Consider the following 21,242-nt stretch of genomic DNA (forward strand, 5'->3'; position numbering starts at 1 on the left):
TAAACAGCCCTGATAAGTTATAAAAACCTAAAGACAATATCAAAGCAATGGGACCACCAGACAAAGACCACCTACTAAACTAATAGGGGAAGGGGTGGGGAATGAGATTGTTTTGGAGAAGTATTATAAGTTATGAGATTTATTGAGCACTCTAAACCATAAGCTTTGAAAGAATTTTTGGAAACTTAACAGGGTAATCTGTAGAATATAGGGTTGGAAAATCTTAAAAACAGTCTGCTCTTTTCTCCCCACATCAAAGATCTGGATTTGCTAAACTATTTCTTACAAGGAGAGGTACTAAGTGGTGGTGTGTTGGTCAAGGATTTTATACTCTTTTGTAGCTTTCAATAATATGATGGAAAGAATATATAAGAATAATGTCATTAAAGAGAGGCAAGGATACACACGGAGCTTAGCAGGAATGAAGATATTTTAGGAAGGAAAAATGAGATAGAAAACACTGCCAGTGCACTAAGGATGGGGCAAAGGTCTTAGATGGCCCTAGCTGAGGAACCCATGTATGACTGGGTGCTTCTATAAAAACAGCACCAGGGGCTTCCTTGGTGGCACAGTGGTTGAGAGTCCGCCTGCCGATGCAAGGGACGCAGGTTCGTGCCCCGGTCCAGGAAGATCCCACATGCCGTGGAGCGCCTGGGCCGGTGAGCCGTGGCCGCTGAGCCTGCGCGTCCGGAGCCTGTGCTCCGCAACGGGAGAGGCCACAACAGTGAGAGGCCCGCGTACCGCAAAAAAACCCCAAAAAAACAAACAAAAAAACCACCGCACCAGGAAGTGAAATGTACTGGTAAAGTGTCTACACCAACTAGAGGTCACAAATTGGTGATCAACTCCAATTAAAGCAGTAACTAAATAAAACATGATGAAATCATTCAGTGGTAGAAAGCTTTGGCCTATAAGTAAGGATGGAAGGTAACGTAAATATTTAGAAAACTAAACCTGGAGGGGAAAAAACCAAACTCTCCAGCACTTCACCGTGCGACCTGCCAAAGTCAGCAAAGCTGGAGATGTTTATTGTTTGAGGAGGGACATGCTTGTGTTGAGATCCTCCATTTTTAGACCTACTAGGTAGCCAGGAGGACAGGCGTCTCCTGAGGACACACCAGAAGGGATTTCTCCTTTGCTATAAAGCCCACGGTGTTCCGCACGTGTATGCTTTTACTTGCCAGCATCTGCCATAAGGCCCCTCAGGAGAGGACTGGAGCTTGTTCACCTCCATGTGGTTTACAGCACCTCCCACCCGACAGGTATAAATGAATGCATGAATGAATGAACAAGCAATGCAGAAAAACTGAGGGGTTTTCTGGTTTTGAGGTCTCAGTTTGGGCTTTTTTCCTGGAGGGGAGAGACGGATGTGTGCTGCAGAGGCACTCAGATAAGCCTGTGTTGAGTCAGGCTAGAATTTTCCCACCTGCAGGAGCCAGTCCCCCCCGTGTCCCCATCCCCCTTTGCCTCGGTCATCTCAGCAGGAAATTACTACACTGTGTCTCCCACACGGATGATGAATCTTAGAAGCATTCTCACAGACTGTGGCAGGACCCCGGACGGGGTCAAGTAAAAGTAAATACCAGCCCTTATTAGGCGATCCTGGCCTCCTGCGGTGCGTTTGCCCCGGACGCCAGCGGCTTCCTGCTCTGTCACAGAAAGCAGACCGCAGGTCACCGCCTCCACGTGATACTGCTTCCTTCCTCCCTCCTCACGTGATTGTTTCGGAGGATTTTACCACAGGGCCCTGCCGCTTACGGCTCCACCCGGGGGTGGAGGCACGGGACCTCCTCAGGGAACCCAGGCAGCCGGAGGCCACCCCTCGAGGACTGCTCACACCTTCATCTTCTAACTACCAGCCCGGCGTCCAGGAGGAGCAGAGGGGCGGAGGGATGGACTAGTGGTCATGCACACACACACAAGCTGTGGCTGATGGAACCCTGGCTTTCCAGAACTGGTCTTACAAGGCTGTGGATGTGAGGGTATTAGTTGAGGTGGGAGGAGACTCACACAAGCATCTATTTGCTTAGTGACCCCCCAGATTTAAAATTATGATTGGTATTTAATGACTCTTAAATGCTCAGATACTCAGAAGGTATCATTTATTGACTCACAATTTTTTATACCAAACCACTGTCTTTGTTAATTCCCTTCTATCTACCTTTACTAGCTGCCTAAAGTGGAGAAAGCTGCTTTACTGGAGGCTCCCCACGGCATGGAGCACAGGGCCACGTGCACGTTCCCTGAATGAATGAATCTGTTGGGAGAACTACTGTAGGATTTCAAATCTGTGCAGGACAAGACAGGGCAGATTAGGAACTCAGCTAATTCCCTCCTCAGTTGTGTCCACTGTTCCATGCTCTTTGGGACTCTCATGGCTCCTTGTCCCTGTTCCCTCTGGGCGGGTACTACCCGGCTGTGCTCTGCTAAGCAAAGGCCTTCATGGACTGAAGACCAGATCTTTGGCCCTGAGGAGCTGCCATCAGGGAGGCCATTCTAAGGAATATAAAGCAAGCTCTCCTCGTGTTTTTGTTAACTGAGGTAAGATTAAATTATACTCAATAAATTTTACCGTTTAAAAACGTGTAGGTCTATGAGTTTTGACACATGTATACAGTCATGGATCCACCACCACAATTAAAATATAGAGCAGGCGTCCCCAACCCCCAGGCCATGGAACGGTATCAGTCCGCGGCCTGTTAGGAACCCGGCTGCACAGCAGGAGGTGAGCGGCAAGGGAGCGAGCGAAGCTTCATCTGCTGTTCCCCATTGCTCCCCATTTTGCTCGCACTACGGCCTGAAGCGTCCCCCCTCCCCCATCCGTGGAAAAACTGTCTTCCATGAAACTGGTCCCTGGTGCCAAAAAGGCTGGGGACCGCTGATATAGAGTATTTCCATCACCCACAAAAGGTCGCTGGTGCCCCTCTGCAATCTGTCCCCTCTCCCCGTCTGCCCCCTGGACCACTGATCTGAATTTTTTTTTACCTTCAGTTGCACCTTTTCTAAAATTACCATTCAGAACCTGTTTTATTGGAACCCTTCTCCCTCTTCCAGCACTGTCGCTATGCCTCCCTCAATGGGAAACTCCACCGCCAACTCCTGCGGTTACTCTCTGGTCTCCCTGTGCCGCCTACGATGGTTCTGCCCAGACCCTCGAGGGCTCCTGTTACCCCGTTGGCTCCAGAAACATGGCAGTTTTCCTAGTACCATCCTTTACTGCTTATTTCTCTCGCGCATATCCTTGCTTCTCCCCTGTGTCCACCCTCATGTAAATTCTTAAAGCTCTCAGGGCCTTCTTCCTGCCTGTTCCTTTCTTCTGAGTGCTGGGTCTGTATTTCTCACGGATTCACAGACCATTTTATAGATCCTATGAGCCCTTTCAGCTCTCTACATCCTGGCCAGACGCATTTCTGGCCCTGCCCATCTGTCTTCTTGACTGTGCTCCTTCCATGACGGACAGCATCACCGTTTACACTCAGGCTAGAAGTGCCCTTTGCCCCGAGCCTCAGGTGCAGGTGGCTACCTTCAAAATATACCTCGAGGGCTTCCCTGGTGGCGCAGTGGTTGAGAGTCCGCCTGCCGATGCAGGGGACACGGGGTCGTGCCCCGGTCCGGGAAGATCCCACATGCCGCGGAGCGGCTCGGCCAGTGAGCCATGGCCGCTGAGCCTGCGCGTCTGGAGCCTGTGCTCCGCAACGGGAGGGGCCCCAACAGTGAGAGGCCCGCGTACCACAAAATAAATAAGTAAATAAATAAAAATATACCTTGAATTCGTCTCTACTCCCCATATTTACTTCTACGGCTGCCATGCCAACCTTGATTACCTCTGGCCTCAGCCGATGTCTCCCTGGGTCTGGTTCTCTTTCCTCTAAACATTCTCCACTTTGCTACCAGAGCTGTTTTTCTAAAATATAAATCAGACATTTTTCTTTTCCAGTGGTGAGGGCCCTGTGCTTTCACTTCTGAGGGCGCAGGTTCGATCCCTGGTGGGGGAACTAGGATCCCGCAAGCCACGTGGCGCAGCCAAAAAAAAAGAGAAAGAATAAAAACCAGGCATGAAACCCACCTTACTGTAACTCCCCAGTGTGCGTGGGATAAAACCCAAGGTCTTTAAGATGGCAGCTGACATCCTTAACAGTCTGGCCTGGTGTTGCTACCCTAATCCCATTTCTCAGCCTCTCAACCCCTATCCAGCTCCAGCCACACTGGACCACGCTGGGAAGGGTACCATGTATTTCTGTGCCTTTGAGTCAAAATTCACCGTTTCCCCAGTTCAGAGGTTGATTCTCTTTTTCTTCCACACACCCCCTGCCCCCAACCTGGTAAGAAATAGCTACTGCCTCCCCGGTGCCCTGAGAGTATTTCAAACGCCAACACCACCACCACACGTACTGGATGCCTCTGTGCTGTTCAGCCCACTGCGCCTCTTAGTACATCCTCACAGCTACTCCTCTTAGTATCTCTGTGCATCACGGGCATTAAGGATTCAAAAAACGCTTATTGAAAACACTTTGCCCAATATCAGACGAAACGTGTAAACATGAAGGCAAGCAACTGTGTACTCATTATGCACTTTTTACCCATCCACTGCCTAAACAACAGAGCCACATGGCTTATTTTAAAAATTGCTATGTTTCCCGTTTGGACTTGGATCAGCTTGTAACAACAATGACAGCAACAGAGATGATCAAGATTTTTTGTGCTGACTCTAATCCAGGGGCGTCCCATGATGAGAAGACAAACCAAGGGAAACCACCATATCTCTGTGTGGCTATAATGAAGCATTTTGTGTGGATTTTAAGTGCTTTGATAAGCTTTCACTTCCGTGCTATCTCCCCTCCGTCCAAAGAGAAGCTTTGAAATAACAATAACCATCCCATAGCAACAATGTCCCGCCACAACAAGGTCAAAAACAAGAACTCATATGATTTGCTCATTTTCTTAGGCAGAGCTCCCCCTTTAATGTGCTGACAAAGAGGTGAAGGCTGAAAGACTGATCTCCCCAGCCCTGGGGTAGGGGGCTGGTCCTGTCTCTTGGACATGGTGGTGGCCTCCATCTATCCCACTGCAGTGAAGTCTTATCATTCTGAGGGCAGTGATGTGAAGATCCGGAAGCCCTACACTAAGCCACCCCACCACTTCAACAGCAGACTGGCTCCTCCCAAATTATTCTCTTCCATGTTCTATGAGAGGGGAGTCGACTTTATGACTCAAGGGATCCTGAAGACAGGACGGATTAGGAACTGCTGATGCAGGGGACACGGGTTCGTGTGCCGGTCCGGGAGGATCCCACATGCCGCGGGATCGCGGAGCGGCTGGGCCCGTGAGCCATGGCTGCTGAGCCTGCGCGTCTGGAGCCTGTGCTCCACAACGGGAGAGGCCACAACAGTGAGAGGCCCGCGTACCGCAAGAAAAAAAAAAAGATAAAGAAAAGAAAAATTCAAACCCTGATGGCAGGTGCATTTTTCACCGTGGAAGAGAGTATTTAGGAAAAGAGCAAATACTATTAATTACTTCCCAATACCCAATCTGTAAGGCATTCCCAGAGCATAAGGATTTCAGGCATCATGACAACACAGACTGGGGAAGGTTTCTGGAGAATGTTACACACTCACCGTTCCAACCAATGGGTAAATGAACCCAGCGCCTATGCTGGCCCGTACGTCACTAATGGGTAGAATGAAATCCTTGGGTACGCCTTTCTTGTCAGGTTGGTGAGACAGGGAAAGGTGGGTCTTAGCCATGCAGATGGGCAAATTTCCAAAACCCTGTAAGAAAGGAAAGGAAAGGTGTTCCTTGAGCATAAACGTTCCTGTACTTGTTTGACCCGCACTCCACAGAATCCCCACGACTCAGATCCACACATACAACTGTGCTTGTTACTGCTTGTTCACTGACCAAGAAGATGGGACAAAAACTCGTCTGCACGAGATCATCACCTGGCAAGCTGAGGGTGTCTATTACGTACTTTGGATAATTCTTGTTACAGAAAGGCAGCATTATGTGTGTCTTTGAAGAAAAGGTGGTTATTTGCAGGCAAGCAAGTAACTGCAGGCGGCAGCAGCAGCTGTAGAAACCACTTTCTAAGGATATTAATATCCGGCACTCAGAAAGGTAACCTGGAGAAAGGCTTGGTAACAAGGCTTTTTAGTCCCATTGTTCGCTCATTCTTAGAGGCTGTCAGGAAGCAAAGAGCCTCTTTGTGTTGTTTTATGAATCATGGCTATTTGATCTGCGATTACATTGTATGAACTAAGATGAGGTCACTATTGAAGCCTCTTATTTTTAAGGACCAAAGGCGATGCCTGACCCAGAGTTCCAAAGGTGAAAGGGGAGGCAGTCACATGTGGGGTCTCACAGAAAGGACAGTGTTCCCGCTGCCTGGTCCCGATTAAGGGTACACAGTGCCTCCTTAGAGACTTTGCTAATTAACTGCAGCCACATACCTGAAGCATAACTTTTAAGGAACATTCCCTCGGTGGACAGACAGAGAGAAAAGGAATGCAATCTTCAGAGGTAACCCACACAGAATTTCTTATGATTCAACCTAGAACTATTTGGAAGATTTCAGAGTACTGTCAACTGGGGTTGGGGGTGGGGTGTTCCCTTTACTCTTAGATACGGATCAGAAATCTGCTGGGTGGCGATCACAATTGCCCTACAGAAATGGTGCCCAGAATTGTGGGTTTCAGAGATCAATCAGATATTGACACAGTTTTTATGAACTGATATGGGTTTGCCAATTTAAAAGTTTGCCAGTAAGAATATATTTTTTAAGAACCCAACTTGCTATATACCATCACCGTATATTACTTCACAAAAGAAAGAAGACTTTAAGCCCGAGAAAACATCAGGAAGGACCTAATATTCGAATCAATGATAGTCCTTAAATAGCATTATTAAAAACTTATTAAAAAAAAACACCTCATGACAATGACCTTATTTTACTCATTTCATTGCACGTGAGTGAAAATTTCACTGCAGAACAATGCCAGTGTGTACAGCAATGTTCGAGGATCATTTATTAAAAAGCACAAGCCAAGAGCATTCTAAGCTCTTGGAAAATCCTAAGAAGAAATGAATTGCTGACTATCTTACCAAACCTGGGAGAATACCCTGGCTAGTGCTGGTAGCATAGGACAAAATATTAAATATGCTTTAAATATAGAATTTAGGAGTTGGGGGGTTAAAAAAAATAGATCAGTGATACCCATCATGAAGCTCTTTTGCCGGCAAGCTCTTGAAGAGCTCTGACTTCTATCTGATCACAGCAAACTGGAGGGGGCGTTTGAGGCACGTGGCCCCTTTGGTTAAGGTGGCCCAACACGCTGTAGTGGAGCCTATTCGACAGAACCATTACAGGACTAGACTCTCACTGCTGAATCTTGGCCATGTGCACGGCACAAGGTGATGGAGCCTTCAGCCATTGTGGACAGTCTCAGCACCAAGCCGATGAAGCGCTTGTGTAAGAAAGAATACCAAGCACCCCCAACTTTGTGTGCTGCAGTCCTTGACTAACCGGGCACCATGCTACCATTTTTAAGACAGTAAGAGGAAGCACTACAGATTATTTAACTCTTGACTCCACTGCTGCACATCCAAGAACAGTTTCAATGTTTCTGGCTGACTAGCAGGGGCTAAAGATCCCACACACACAGATAAACACGGACACTGCCTGTATTAGACAAATTTATAACCATAAAAGTCAATGATGTATGTACTCTCGCCATAATTACAGTTAACGTCCTACCCAAGGACATTAATTCAATTTTTGTAGACCACAGAGTAGATTAAGCCAAGTTCAGCTGGTGGGACATACACCAGCTCTCGAGTCAAGGTGAATAATTTCAAAAGCCTAAGCTGGCTTTTCCCCCCTAAATGCACAACTTTTACCTGTTCCGTGTAACGATCTATTTTGGATTGTGCCTCCGGAGACAGTTCAATATCTTCGGCTCCATAGACAGCCTGGGCGATGGTTCTTATCTTTTCCACAATTGGAAGCTGGGAAAACACAAATGACAACAAAATCGTTACCTTCAAGCTGGTTAAAGAATTAAGGGAGAGCTTAGTGAGATTTTCTGTAATTGCTTAAAATTCACTACCAGATTCCCTCCTCATCAACTGTAGTATTTGAAGCAAACACTTTTCTCTCCTATCATCCTTAATGTCCTGAAATCTTCAGATCAGAGATCAACCAGCAAGTAAGAAGCCTTAGATGTTCAGCCAGTTCAGAGGCTGCTTATCTAGTTAAATCATTCTTATCCACTGCATCCTTTTAAAAAATGTAGTTTATACTATGCTTTTTAGTGATCTTTTAAGTCAGGACATAAGTCTCCTAACTAAACAGTGCTGGTGTTTACGTGGGTCTCAACTTGGGTTGTATGACAGAAATGTAGCAGTTCTAAAGGACACATTTTTTTTTTTTTTGGTGAGCAGGAATGGGTTGAGATTTTAATATAAATGCTAATGTGATCAAACACTTTATTGGAAAACCAGAGGTTGAACCTAGTGTCACTTTAGCAAATTATGAGACAACAAGGAGAATGGGAAGAATCTGAGAAGACTAGATATGGGCAAATAAGTGTGTGGGGAGGAGATGGAAAAATCTTCCACAGTGTTGGATGCAACACTTGGATATAGGTTGCTAGTGAAATACTAAAAGTGGCCTTCAGAAACAAGGATGGTTCATTAGGAAAGGAATGTGCCATGGATAAAGTGATTCTTAATTCAAGCAAAGCAGTTGACAAAATTGTTCCTAATTTCACTGTGGGTAGAAAACACATAGGTATAATGAAGACGGTCGGTGGATGTACTGTTCAGTGAAGGGCTGCTGGACCAAGTGCTGATGGAATGGACGTCAGCCAAGGGGCAGAAGCCTCTCATGGCCCACCTCAAGGACTTTGCTGGGCAGTGGCGAATGGTACATTTGCATGAATTACTGCTGATATATACCTAACAGGAGAAAATAAAAGCTAGCTCTGCTCTGCCAATCTGATAGTACCCCAAATTACTTTAAAATGTATTTTTTATTACTACAGTTTTTATTACTGTAGAGTTGCTCTGTGGTCTGGAACTGAAATACTGGATGTTTCAACAAATAAAAAAGAAATGAAGGTGCAAGTCATTATGCTCTTTCGCTGAAGGACATAAAAGAGGATCTGAATCAATGGAGAGAAATACTTTGTTCATGGGTGAGGAGAGGAATACTGAATAGAGGTCGGTCTCTCAAACGTAATCTATTAGTTCAATCCAATTCCAGTAAAAATCCCAAGAGCACTTAGGTTACTTGGCCAACCAATTTTAAAATTCATAATGAAGAGAAACGGCAAAAATAGGTAAGATAACTTCAAAATTCATAATGAAGAGTAACGGCAAAAATAGGTAAGATAACTTCAAAAATAAATAAAACCAAAAGAACAAAGATAAGGGCCCTGCCATACCAGGTATCAATCATACTACAAAACTATGCTGATTAATTCCATGTGGTATCGGCACGGGACGAGATGATTAATCAAGGGAAGAAAACAAAGAACACAGAAGGACACCTCAGCAGGTGTGGGACAGTATATAGTAGACATGGCACAAAACAGGGAAAGGACTGACTATTCAACTGACTTTTGGCTGGAGAAATAAAATTAAATTCCTGCCTTACACCAGGCCCCTAAATAAGTCCAATATGGAACAAAGGCAAAATCTTCAAAATCAAAACTCTACATATTGGGGGAAAAAATTGGGGAACTCTCTTTATTATCCTGAGGTATGGAAGGATTTCTTAAGGTAACAACAGATTCCGCCTTAAAGGAAATGATTTATAGACCTGACATCAAAACTTAAAGTTCCTTGTATTAAAAAAAAAAAAGACATCAGAAATAAGGATAAAGCATAAGGAACAGTCTGGGAGAAGATGCTTGCAAATATTTAAAAGATTAGTTACTAGAATGCATAAAACTCCCACAAATTCAGAAAAAGACCAACAAATATGTAATACTAGGCAAAAGAGTGACAAATGACATTATGAAAAAATGCCCAATCTCATTAGTGATCAAGGAAAGGCAAATTAAAATGATGAAAAACCAATTTACAACTGTGAGATCAGCAAGACTGAAAGTACGAGAATTTCAAGCGTGGGTGAGGATGTGGGGAAGACGACCCTTCAAAGTGCTCTTGGTTGAGATGTTAAAGGTCTCGCCTACCACGACAGCTTCCTAACTGGTTTCTTCACTTCTAACACCCCCCCGCCACTCTACTGCAAGTCTAACCTTCTTAAAATGTACCTAAGTAAGAAAAACTCAAGATCACCTCTGCTAAAACTCCCTGAGCACTCTAAGATCTATCTCAAAGGCCAGCATCTCCAGGAAGCCTGTACTGACCGTCCTCAAGCACACGTGGGCGTTCTCTTCTTTGCCATCGATAGCCCTGTAATGCTCTGACCTGGGTGTTACATGGCACCAGAGGTTCAGCAGGGCCTGGCAATGAGTGGCTGCTAGCAAAGCCCACGCCCTGCTGGGATGCACTGATGGACCTCCGATGGTAAGAGCGCCAGGATCAAACTCTGATGCTGAAATCTACCGGGTGGCAAGGGGCCTTTTGTAAACCATGTCATAAGAGAAATCAGAGAAGAATCTCCACTTTAGTACTTCCCTGGTGGCGCAGTGGTTAAGAATCCGCCTGCCAATGCAGGGGACACCAGTTCAATCCCTGGTCCGGGAAGATCCCACATGCTGTGGAGCAAGTAAGCCTGTGCACTACAACTACTGAGCCTGCGAGCCACAACTACTGAACCCGTGCTCTAGAGCCCGCAAGCCGAAACTACTGAGTCCGTGTGCCACAACTACTGAAGCCCGCGTGCCTAGAGCCCATGCTCCGCAACAAGAGAAGCCACCGCGATGAGAAGCCTGCGCACCGCAAGGAAGAGTAGCTCCCGCTCGCCACAACTGGAGAAAGCCCGCGTGCAGCAACGAAGACCCAACGCAACCAAAAATAAATAAAGTTGATTCTTTTTTTTTTAAAAAAGAAGAATCTCCACCTCTAGAAGGGACAACTCTAGAAAGAAATGATCGTTATTTTCCAGGAAGGCAGAAGGTGAAGCAAGGACAGAAATTAGAAGAAAATGTTTAAGGAAAAGCTATAATAACCAGAGATGTTTTACTCTGGCAGAGTTCAGGGTAAGCCGAGTATGGCTCCCGGGTTGTTGCAGGAGAATTACCGCATGAGTGCAAAGTCTAGTCTGGGCTAGAGAAAACCTCGAGTGTAACTTCTAAAGTAAAAGATTCCATGTTCATTAGCTGAAGAATTGAGAATAGCCTATAAACTCTTTGAGGTCAAGGACCACCTCTTGTTCACGTAGAGGTGGGATACAGTACAGCCCCTGGACTACAAGAGTAGGCTCTCAATATACAGTTGAATAAATGGAATAAATGTTTTCTGACCTTCCTGTTGACAAAGCAAGGATTCCATGTGATGCGACAGTTACGCTTTTTCAGGGGAAGGCAGCTCACAGAATATGGTGTCACCCAAGCAGTGTGATAGGTCCCATGCAACCTGGCTCACCTGGGCTCCTCCAGCCCTCCAGAGCAGCTCAGGTGGGGGGTTTGTGGGCTGCTGTGGGACAGGAGGGCTAAGGAAGAACGCAGCCCCTTAGATCTGGCTGAATCATGCAACCTCATTCCTAGTGGGAGAGGTGAATATGCTGCTGTACCCATTTCACTGCAAGCACTGAAGCCACGCAGTGTGTTACAAATATCACGCTGCACAAACCTTACGTAATATTATTATGATGGCGTGAGGGCAATAGGGCTAACTAAAGACTTATGTTTTCCCTGGAAGTGAAACAAAACAACAACAAAACAGAGTAGCACTACTCATGACACATTTAATGAACAGAATGCACTATTTACTGAACTCTAGATTGATCTGAAAAGGAAAAGTGAGCGTGACTTCTCTATAAGATAATAATCGAAAAAAACTCACACGTGAACAAGGTAATAGTAAATGGATGACAATGAAGGAATTCGTGTGAGTGGGTATTTAACTGACTTATTTTTAGTTTTTAAACACGAAATTTTTTTCAAGGAATACATATATTTAATTTTCAATTGTGGTAAAACACACGTAACGGAAGATTTACCGTCTTTATCATGTTCAGGTGTACAGCTCTGTACTGTTAGGCACCTTCCTGTTGCTGTGATGCTCATCTCCAGAAGCCTTCACCCTGCAGAACTAAGACTGTACCCATGAAACACTAACTCCCCATTCTGTCCTCCCCTCAGCCCCTTGCTGCCACCTTTCTACTTTCTGTTCCTATGGATCTGCCTATCAGGGTACCTTATATGAGAGGAACCACACAGTATGTATCTTTTTGCATCCGGCTTATTTCATTTAGCATGAACCTCAAGGTTCAACCATGATGTAGCATGCTACAAATTTCTTTCCTTTTAAAGGCTGAATAATATTTCACTGTATGGACATACCACACTAAAAAAAAATCCATTCATCCACTGATGGACACGGGTTGTTTCCACCTTTTTGCTACTGTGAATAAGGCTGCTATGCTAAGGGGGGGCGGGCGGGAACGGACAAATATTTCTCTTCTAGACTTCAATTCTTTGGGGCGTAAGGAAATATACATTTTTATCAACAACTAAACTGCCTTCCTGTCTAATGTTTTCTTTTTTAAAATAAATTTATTTATTTTATTTATATTTATTTTTGGCTGCCTTGGGTCTTTGTTGCTGCACGCGGGCTTTCTCTAGTTGAGGCGAGTGGGGGCTACTCTTTGTTGTGGCATGCGGGCTTCTCATTGCGGTGGCTTCTCTTGTTGCAGAGCACGGGCTCTAGGTGCGCGGCCTTCAGTAGTTGTGGCTCGCGGGCTCAGCAGTTGTGGCTCGTGGGCTCTAGAGCGCAGGGTCAGTGGTTGTGGCGCACGGGCTTAGTTGCTCCGCGGCATGTGGGATCTTCCCGGACCAGGGCTCGAAGCCGTGTCCCCTGCATTGGCAGGCGGGTTCTTAACCACTGCGCCACCAGGGAAGCCCCCTGTCTAATGTTTATTTGAAAGTGCTGTGGAAATTTCAAGCAGGTGCCAGGCTGACTTTGTGAACTGTGTAGTTGTGGTCTTATTTCCTATGGGAAAACTACAACCACACATGACAGGATGACTCAAACAGAAGGCAGAGCAGGGGAGCAGGGGCTGGCAGTGTGAGTGAGTCCCAGTCAGGCGACTTGTTTCCCCTCCTTAAGACCCTGGAGCATCCCAGCAGCCACCATGACCAGCTCCCGGTATCCTGCACTTCCCATGCCCCAGCCTCAGCCTCGCCAGCCCCAGAGAAGATGACACTCCCTCGCCGGCCTCGACATGCACAAAGCTATCCAAAGTGAGCCTACGAGAGGGACCATCACCACCTGGTGTGTGTCTCACAGCCCCACACTGGATAAATAATGTGCTTCAGCTCATGGAGCTAGAAACCCCAAGACCAAAACTCTCTTGGGACTCCTGCTACAATTATTCTCTTTCACCTATGTGTACAAGTAAATAAATAAAAAGAACATCTCGGTTAACACAACTTTTGGGTTTAATATAAAAACTGAAACCTGCCCTGATAAGGCAGCTCCACTGTATACCTTCTGTTTATATTGTGACAGTCGGAAAGGAACTTCCTGCTGTTTCTCTGCTCGATTTTGGGGAGCAGTGTAATCTTTAAAGAAAAAGAAAAAAGCCAAATTCATGTCCAGTAATCTCGATCTGAACTTGACATTCACTTGTACTGCTCATTTTAAGTGGTAATTTTTATAAAACAAATAAAATGGTAAAATAAATTATGAATGGGTATGTATTAATCATCCCTGGCTTTGCTCCCACTTCCTAAATATTTACAAATTTATCTATTTGCCACCTCTTTCCTCCTTACATCCCTGATGTCTAGGATAGTAACTTCCAATCAGTAGGCCCTCCACAAACATCTGCTGAATGAGCAACCATCTGTGGCAAGTACTTTCAAGATGTCATGGTGTACAAAGAATTTCGGAGATTTTGTGTACAAAGAATGTCTCATGGGGTGGGGACAATGACACAGTAAAGTGTGACGGAATGGAGTGTGTGATAAAGCCTCTGCCTCTACGTTACTACTAAAGTTGGAGGATCACAGATTGCAGGGGACGGCATGGAAGTCAGCATAAATTGGTAAGACCTAAAGGGGAACTTGAATGGTGCTTGAAGGGTGTGAAAGCTCTTAATAAGCAATAAAAGGAAAGATGATTTCCCACGAGGAGAACGGCACACATCAAGGTGTGAATGGCAGCAAAGACAAGGCTTCTTCTGGAAAGAGGGACTACTCTATGTGTGTTATGTTCAACATACTCATATAAGCTACTTCACAAAGCCTGGCGTCTATACTAGGATCTTTGATCATTTTGGAACTAACATTATGTTAAATCTCCATCTTCACCAAGAACAGAATTCTGAACGTATTCGTTAATTTCCTCCCAAACCTCTTAAACGTATAAAAATAACTGAAATACTTTAGAAGAGAGCTTTCCGATGGAAACTTTCTGTGATGATAGAAATGTTCTACAACCATGCTTTCCAGGCTAGTAGCCACCAGCCTCATGTGGCTAGTGAGTAGTTGAAATGGGACTAGTGCAACTGAGGAAATGGGCTGTTAATTTTAGTTAATTTAAATGTCAATAGCTTTCTATGACCAGTGGCTACTGAACTGGGCAGCAGTTCTTTCTAGCTCTAGAAAAGAACCCTGAATGGGGGGGTCGTATTGTCTACGGTCTTTTGCTTAGAGTATGCCCACCCAGAATCCTGGCTGAGTGACACCAGGAAGGTAGGCTGGAGGATGTAGGGGTCTTCACTCTTTACCACATTCCTTACGTAGATGTGGTGACCCAGGCTAATAGAAGCTACGTTACTCTAAGTTAGATAGCATATCCTTCTTGAAAAGACCACTGGACTCATTACACATGCACCCAATGTTCATTGCCGCACTATTGACAATAGGCAAGACATGGAAGCAACCTAAGTGTCCATTAACAGTTGAATGGATAAAGAAGATGTGGTACATATATACAACGGAATACCACTCAGCCATGAAAAAGAATGCAATAACGCCATTTGCAGCAACGTGGATGGAACTGGAGATTATCATACTAAGTGAAGTAATTCAGACAGAAAAAGACAAATATCATATCATTTATATGTGGAATCTAAAAATATGATATAAATGAACTCATTTACAAAACAGAAATAGAATCACAGACAAAGAAGACAAATTTACAGTTACCAAAAGGAAAAGGTGGGGAGGGATAAATTAGGAGTTTGGGATTAACATATATATACTACTATATATAAAATAGATAAACAACAAGGTACTACTGTATAGCACAGGGAACTATATCCAATATCTAGTAATAACCTATAATGGAAGAATCTGAAAAGAATATATATATTCTTTTCTGAAAAGAGTGTGCGTGCGTGTGTGTGTGTGTATATAGCTGAGTCACTTTGCTGTACACTAGAAACTAACCCAACATTGTAAATCAACTATACTTCAATTAAAAAAAATGAAGCTGACAGAATTGAGGAAAATAAAGAAGGATGAAGGCTTTATAATATAGTGGCATCTCATCTTACTTAGATGTCAAGTTCTAAAGTCAGCAGCCCTGCAGGTCTCTTAGAAGACCCATGAAAACATGACACAATACTCTATTATCAATATTCCGCTATCTCTTAAGCACATAACTGTTGAAGTGTTGAAACACACTGCTGTTTCCTCAGCCATTACACTGAATGAAAACTACATTGTTCTTTTGTTTTACCGAAGCCTAGATTGGAATTCACATAAGTTAAGTGTTCCTATGCTGTGCTGTTGGCTTGAAGTACTTCAATGCTCATGAAATATTTAAGGAGAGGAATCAATTAGTAAATTTATAAGTCGAATAAAAATCTCTGGACATACAGTAATTATTTCAATTTGTATTTTGTATTTAAAATGAAGCATGAATTTTCAGTGATCTACAAGTGCAGTTTGGTAAATGGCCTTTCCTGTAACTCAAATAAAAGTATGTCATGCGAAACCAGCTTCCACCAGGAGCAAGGGCTTCACTACAACATACCCTGGTGTCATGGGAGCAGCTCTGCGTTGTGAGTGAGAACAACAGACCCTTGTGTCTTTGACACAAAGCATGTCGCTGGCTGGAAACCAGCACATCTGAGCTACCCAAGGTGTACGTGCTGACTGCCATGAGCCAGCTCCTGGAGTGGCTCGTCTCGCTGGCTTGTTGGTCCTGAGCAACAGGTCAACCCAGAAGAATCCCAGAAGAATCTCGCTCTCCGGAGACAACCAGGACACATGTTGGAGATAGCTGGGGTCTGAGAAAGGAAAGAGGGCTCATCGCCAGAAAGTCTGCATTTGTCCATGTGAAGTGATGATACGAAATTCACATTCAAATCACAAGGGTGACCTTGTATACTCGTTTTTGTTTGTTTTTTGCCTTCAGTTTGATTTATTTCAGGTCACAGGAATTTTCTTTCTCCAATTTCCTGTAGTTGGACATCTTGAGGACTATATTTCATAGGACCAAATATGCAAAGGGATCAACATAGTATCTAACAGAGCAATCTTGAGTGATATACAGAGGTTTGTGTTTAAAATTTGCTCATTGAATATGAATTCATTTGAATTTTGTTTCATCTAGTGGGAAAATTTTAGATTTTTACTCCTAGTTGAGGATTTTTTCCTCACTATTGTTCTATTTTTTGATTCTTTATTTTATTTAAACAATTTTAAAAAATTTTATTTTTAAAAATAAAGTGCTTATTTTATTTATTTATTTTTATTCTTTTTTTTTTTTTGGCAGTACGCGGGCCTCTCACTGCTATGGCCTCTCCCGTTGTGGAGCACAGGCTCCGGACCCGCAGGCTCAGCGGCCATGGCTCACGGGCCCAGCCGCTCCGCGGCATGTGGGATCTTCCCAGACCGGGGCATGAACCCGCACCCCCTGCATCGGCAGGCAGACTCTCAACCACTGTGCCACCAGGGAAGCCCTTGTTTTGTTTTTTAATTCTTATTTTATATTAGAGTATAGTTGATTTACAATGTTGTGCTAGTTTCAGGTGTACAGCAAAGGGATTCAGTTACACATATACATGTATCTGTTCTTTTTCAAATTCTTTTCCCATTTAGGTTATTACAAATATTGAACAGAGTTCCCTGTGCTGTATACTCTTTTTTTTTTTTTTAACTTTGGTATGCAGGCCTCTCACTGTTGTGGCCTCTCCCGTGCGGAGCACAGGCTCTGGATGCGCAGGCTCAGCGGCCATGGCTCATGGGCCCAGCCGCTCCACGGCATGTGGGATCCTCCCGGACCCGGGCACAAACGCGCGTCCCCTGCATCGGCAGGCAGACTCTCAACCACTGCGCCACCGGGGAAGCCCTGTGCTGTATACTGTTAAACAGAACATTACAGCAACGCCAAAAGAAAGCAATATACAGGAATAGGTGATTTTAATGATCTCACCCAAAGGAGGGGGAAGGGCTGGTAGTGGCCTGAGCACTTGCTTGGCCTAATGATATGCACGTATGACACACCTGTTGTTCCTCCTGGCATGAAGTTACGTGCAAACCTCAGTGTGTTGTGAGATTAATATGAATGAACACGAGGTGTAGCCTGGCCTCTGTTTTCCTGGGCAGGAGTCATACCTCCCTCATTCATCTGCTGGAGCAGTGCTGTCAAAGAAAAATCTTCTGGTCTAAGATTAAAAGTCTCACTCAAGGGCGGAGTAAACTACTTTCATGAAAGGAAAAATAAATCATTTTCTGAAATAAAATGATTGCTAAGACAAATCCCTAACCTCTCAGATCCTGGGGTGAGTGGAAGCCTGTGCTGTTTTGAGTGATTTCCTCCCCCAGTCCTAAGGTTGTCGTTTTCCTTTTCAAGTGGTCTTTAATACACCTGTGATAATATTTAAATAATGTTGCTTGCTTTTCAGGCTGAGAAAACGGATGCTTTCCCTACTGAGTCTTCTCGTGTCATCTGAATTTAAGTCAGAAAGACCAAGGGATGGATGGAGTGATGGCAGAAGGTGACCAGGTAACACGTGGTGGGACATTGACAGTTCATTTTACATCCCTGTCTTTCTTGCTTGGCCCATAATTTTGGATGAAATGCATTTCTAGAAACTTTTGCCATAGTGACATTCCATTTTTTGTTAGAAGAAAGCACTTAAATGAAATCAAAGGAATCTTTGTGACATGTACAAGTGAAATGGATATAGACCACTGTTTCTTTCTCATCAGGTGCTATTTCTAGCTTCAAGGAGATAAAGCTGTGGGATGCTTTGCCAGAATCACAAAGGGCTGAATAGGATGCATTGAGAAAGTTGGGTTGGATCTAACAGTAGGTTCAGATCTGATGAGACCTGTCAAACACAGATGGGTGAGGCAGCGGTAGGGGTAGGCCAAGGAGGTGAGTGATACACTGCTGGCCAAAGGAGTCTGGACAAAGAACCTAGAGGCCAGTGTTGGAAACAATCTAGTTTTGATAGCGATCTAAGATGTGCTTGCAGAAGGATGTGGTATTGAGGCAGTGTGGGAATTTGGAGCTGAAGCATGAAAAGGAGGCAAGAGGAAAAGAGGCTGATGAGGGAAGGGCTAGAAGCAGTTCAGGATGGATGACCAGAGCTCAACCAGAAATAAGACAGCAGAACAGGAGAGCACAGGGAAGAGACATGGATTCTGAATGAGATACTTAACTGACCGGAAATATAAGGGACAGCTTCCTACAAAACATGCCACACATTCAATTGCACAAAAGGAAGAAAGGAGAGGGCTGAAGAAAGGACTGGTGGGAACAGGCAGACCAAGGGCAGGTCTGAGGACAAGCAGGAAAGAGCCAAAGGAGGTCAAAGGCCTTGAGAAGGAGACAACGGTACAGGGATAACGGCATAAAAAGAAAGGTCATCATCTCTGGTGGGGCTAATGGCGGACTCTGGGAGGGCTCACGCCAAGGAGTACTTCCCAGAGCTTCTGCTGCCGGTGTTCCTGTCCTCACGGTGAGCCACAGCCACCCCCAGCCTCTGCAGGACACTGTCCAACACTAGCAGTATGCTGAGTTTTATATACACAGAATCACATCACCAGCAAGAGGGCAGACAGCAGAAGCAAGAACTACAGTCCTGCAGCCTGTGGAACAGAAACCACATTCACAGAAACATAGACAAAACGAAAAGGCAGAGGGCTACGTGCCAGATGAAGGAACAAGATAAAAACCCAGAAAAACAACTAAATGAAGTAGAGATAGGCAACCTTCCGGAAAAAGAATTCAGAATAATGACAGTGAAGATGATCCAGGACCTCGGAAAAACAATGGAGGCAAAGATCGAGAAGATGCAAGAAATGTTTAACAAAGATCTAGAATTAAAGAACAAACAAACAGAGATGAACAGTACAATCACTGAAATGAAAACTACACTAGAAGGAATCACTAGCAGAATAACTGAGGCAGAAGGACGGATAAATGAACTGGAAGACAGAATGGTGGAATTCACAGCTGTGGAACAGAATTAAAAAAAAAGAATGAAAAGAAATGAAGACAGCCTAAGACACCTCTGGGACAACATTAAATGCAACAACATTCGCATTATAGGGGTCCCAGAAGGACAAGAGAGAGACAAAGGACCGGAGAAAATATTTGAAGAGATTATAGTCTAAAACTTCCCTAACATGGGAAAGGAAATAGCCACCCAAGTCCAGGAAGTGCAGAGTGTCCCATACAGGATCAACCCAAGGAGAAACAATCCGAGACACATAGTAATCAAACTGGCAAAAATTAAAGACAAAGAAAAATTATTGAAAGCAGCAAGGGAAAAATGACAACGTACAAGGGAACTCCCATAAAGGTAACAGCTAATTTCTCAGCAGAAACTCTACAAGCCAGAAGGGAGTGGCATGATATATTTAAAGTGATGAAAGGGAAGAACCTACAACCAAGATTACTCTACCCGGCAAGGACCTCAGTCAGATTTGGTGGAGAAATCAATAGCTATACAGACAAGCAAAAGCTAAGAGAATTCAGCACCACAAAACTACCTCTACAACAAAAGCTAAACGAACTACTCTAAGTGGGCAACACAAGAGAAGAAAAGGATCTACAAAAACAAACCCGAAACAATTAAGAAAATGGTCATAGGAACATACATATCGATAATTACCTTAAATGTGAATGGATTAAATGCACCAACTAAAAGACACAGGCTTGCTGAATGGATACAAAACAAGACCCATATATACGCTGTCTACAAGAGACCCACTTCAGACCTAGGGACACACACAGACTGAAAGTGAGGGGATGGAAAAAGATATTCCATGCAAATGGAAATCAAAAGAAAGCTGGAGTAGCAATACTCTTATCAGATAAAATAGACTTTAAAATAAAGAATGTTACAAGAGACAAGGAAGGACACTACATAATGATCAAGGGATCAATCCAAGAAGAGGATATAACAATTATAAATATATATGCATCCAACACAGGAGCACCTCAATATATAACGCAACTGCTAACAGCTATAAAAGAGGAACTTGACAGTAATACATTAAGAGTGGGGGACGTTAACACCTCACGTACACCAATGGACAGATCATCCAAAATGAAAATAAATAAGGAAACAGAAGCTTTAAATGACACAACAGAGCATATAGATTTAATTGATATTTATAGGACATTCCATCCAAAAACAGCAAATTACACTTTCTTCTCAAGTGCACACGGAACATTCTCCAGGATAGATCACATCTTGGGTCATAAATCAAGCCTCAGTAAATTTAAGAAAATTGAAATCATATCAAGCATCTTTTCTGAACACAATGCTATGAGATTAGAAATGAATTACAGGGGAAAAAACATAAAAAACACAAACACATGGAGTCTAAACAATACGTTACTAAATAACCAAGAGATCACTGAAGAAATCAAAGAGGAAATCAAAAAATACCTAGAGACAAATGACGATGAAAACACGATGATCTAAAACCTATGGGAGGCAGCAAAAGCAGTTCTAAGAGAGAAGTTTATAGCTATACAAGCCTACCTCAAGAAACAAGAAAAATCTCAAATAAACAATCTATCCTTACACCTAAAGGATCTTGAGAAAGAAGAAGAAACAAAACCCAAAGTTAGAAGAAGGAAAGAAATCATAAAGGTCAGAGCAGAAATAAATGAAATAGAAACAAAGAAAACAATAG

At 43.9% G+C, this 21,242-nt stretch overlaps 1 protein-coding gene across 1 annotated transcript in view; it reads right to left on the reverse strand.

Annotated features, from left to right (window-relative positions):
* MTHFD1L (methylenetetrahydrofolate dehydrogenase (NADP+ dependent) 1 like) overlaps window positions 1-21,242 on the reverse strand; it is a 195,346-nt gene that overhangs the window by 43,905 nt on the left and 130,199 nt on the right. Inside the window, exons 25-26 of the mRNA XM_065889148.1 lie at window positions 7,894-8,001; window positions 5,616-5,768 (exon numbers count right to left, since the gene is read on the reverse strand). Of these exons, the coding sequence (XP_065745220.1) occupies window positions 5,616-5,768; window positions 7,894-8,001 (261 nt within the window). The remainder of the gene's footprint in view (window positions 1-5,615; window positions 5,769-7,893; window positions 8,002-21,242) is intronic.

The sequence above is a fragment of the Phocoena phocoena genome, chromosome 12, assembly GCF_963924675.1.
Source record: "Phocoena phocoena chromosome 12, mPhoPho1.1, whole genome shotgun sequence".
NCBI classification, from domain to species: Eukaryota; Metazoa; Chordata; class Mammalia; order Artiodactyla; family Phocoenidae; genus Phocoena; species Phocoena phocoena.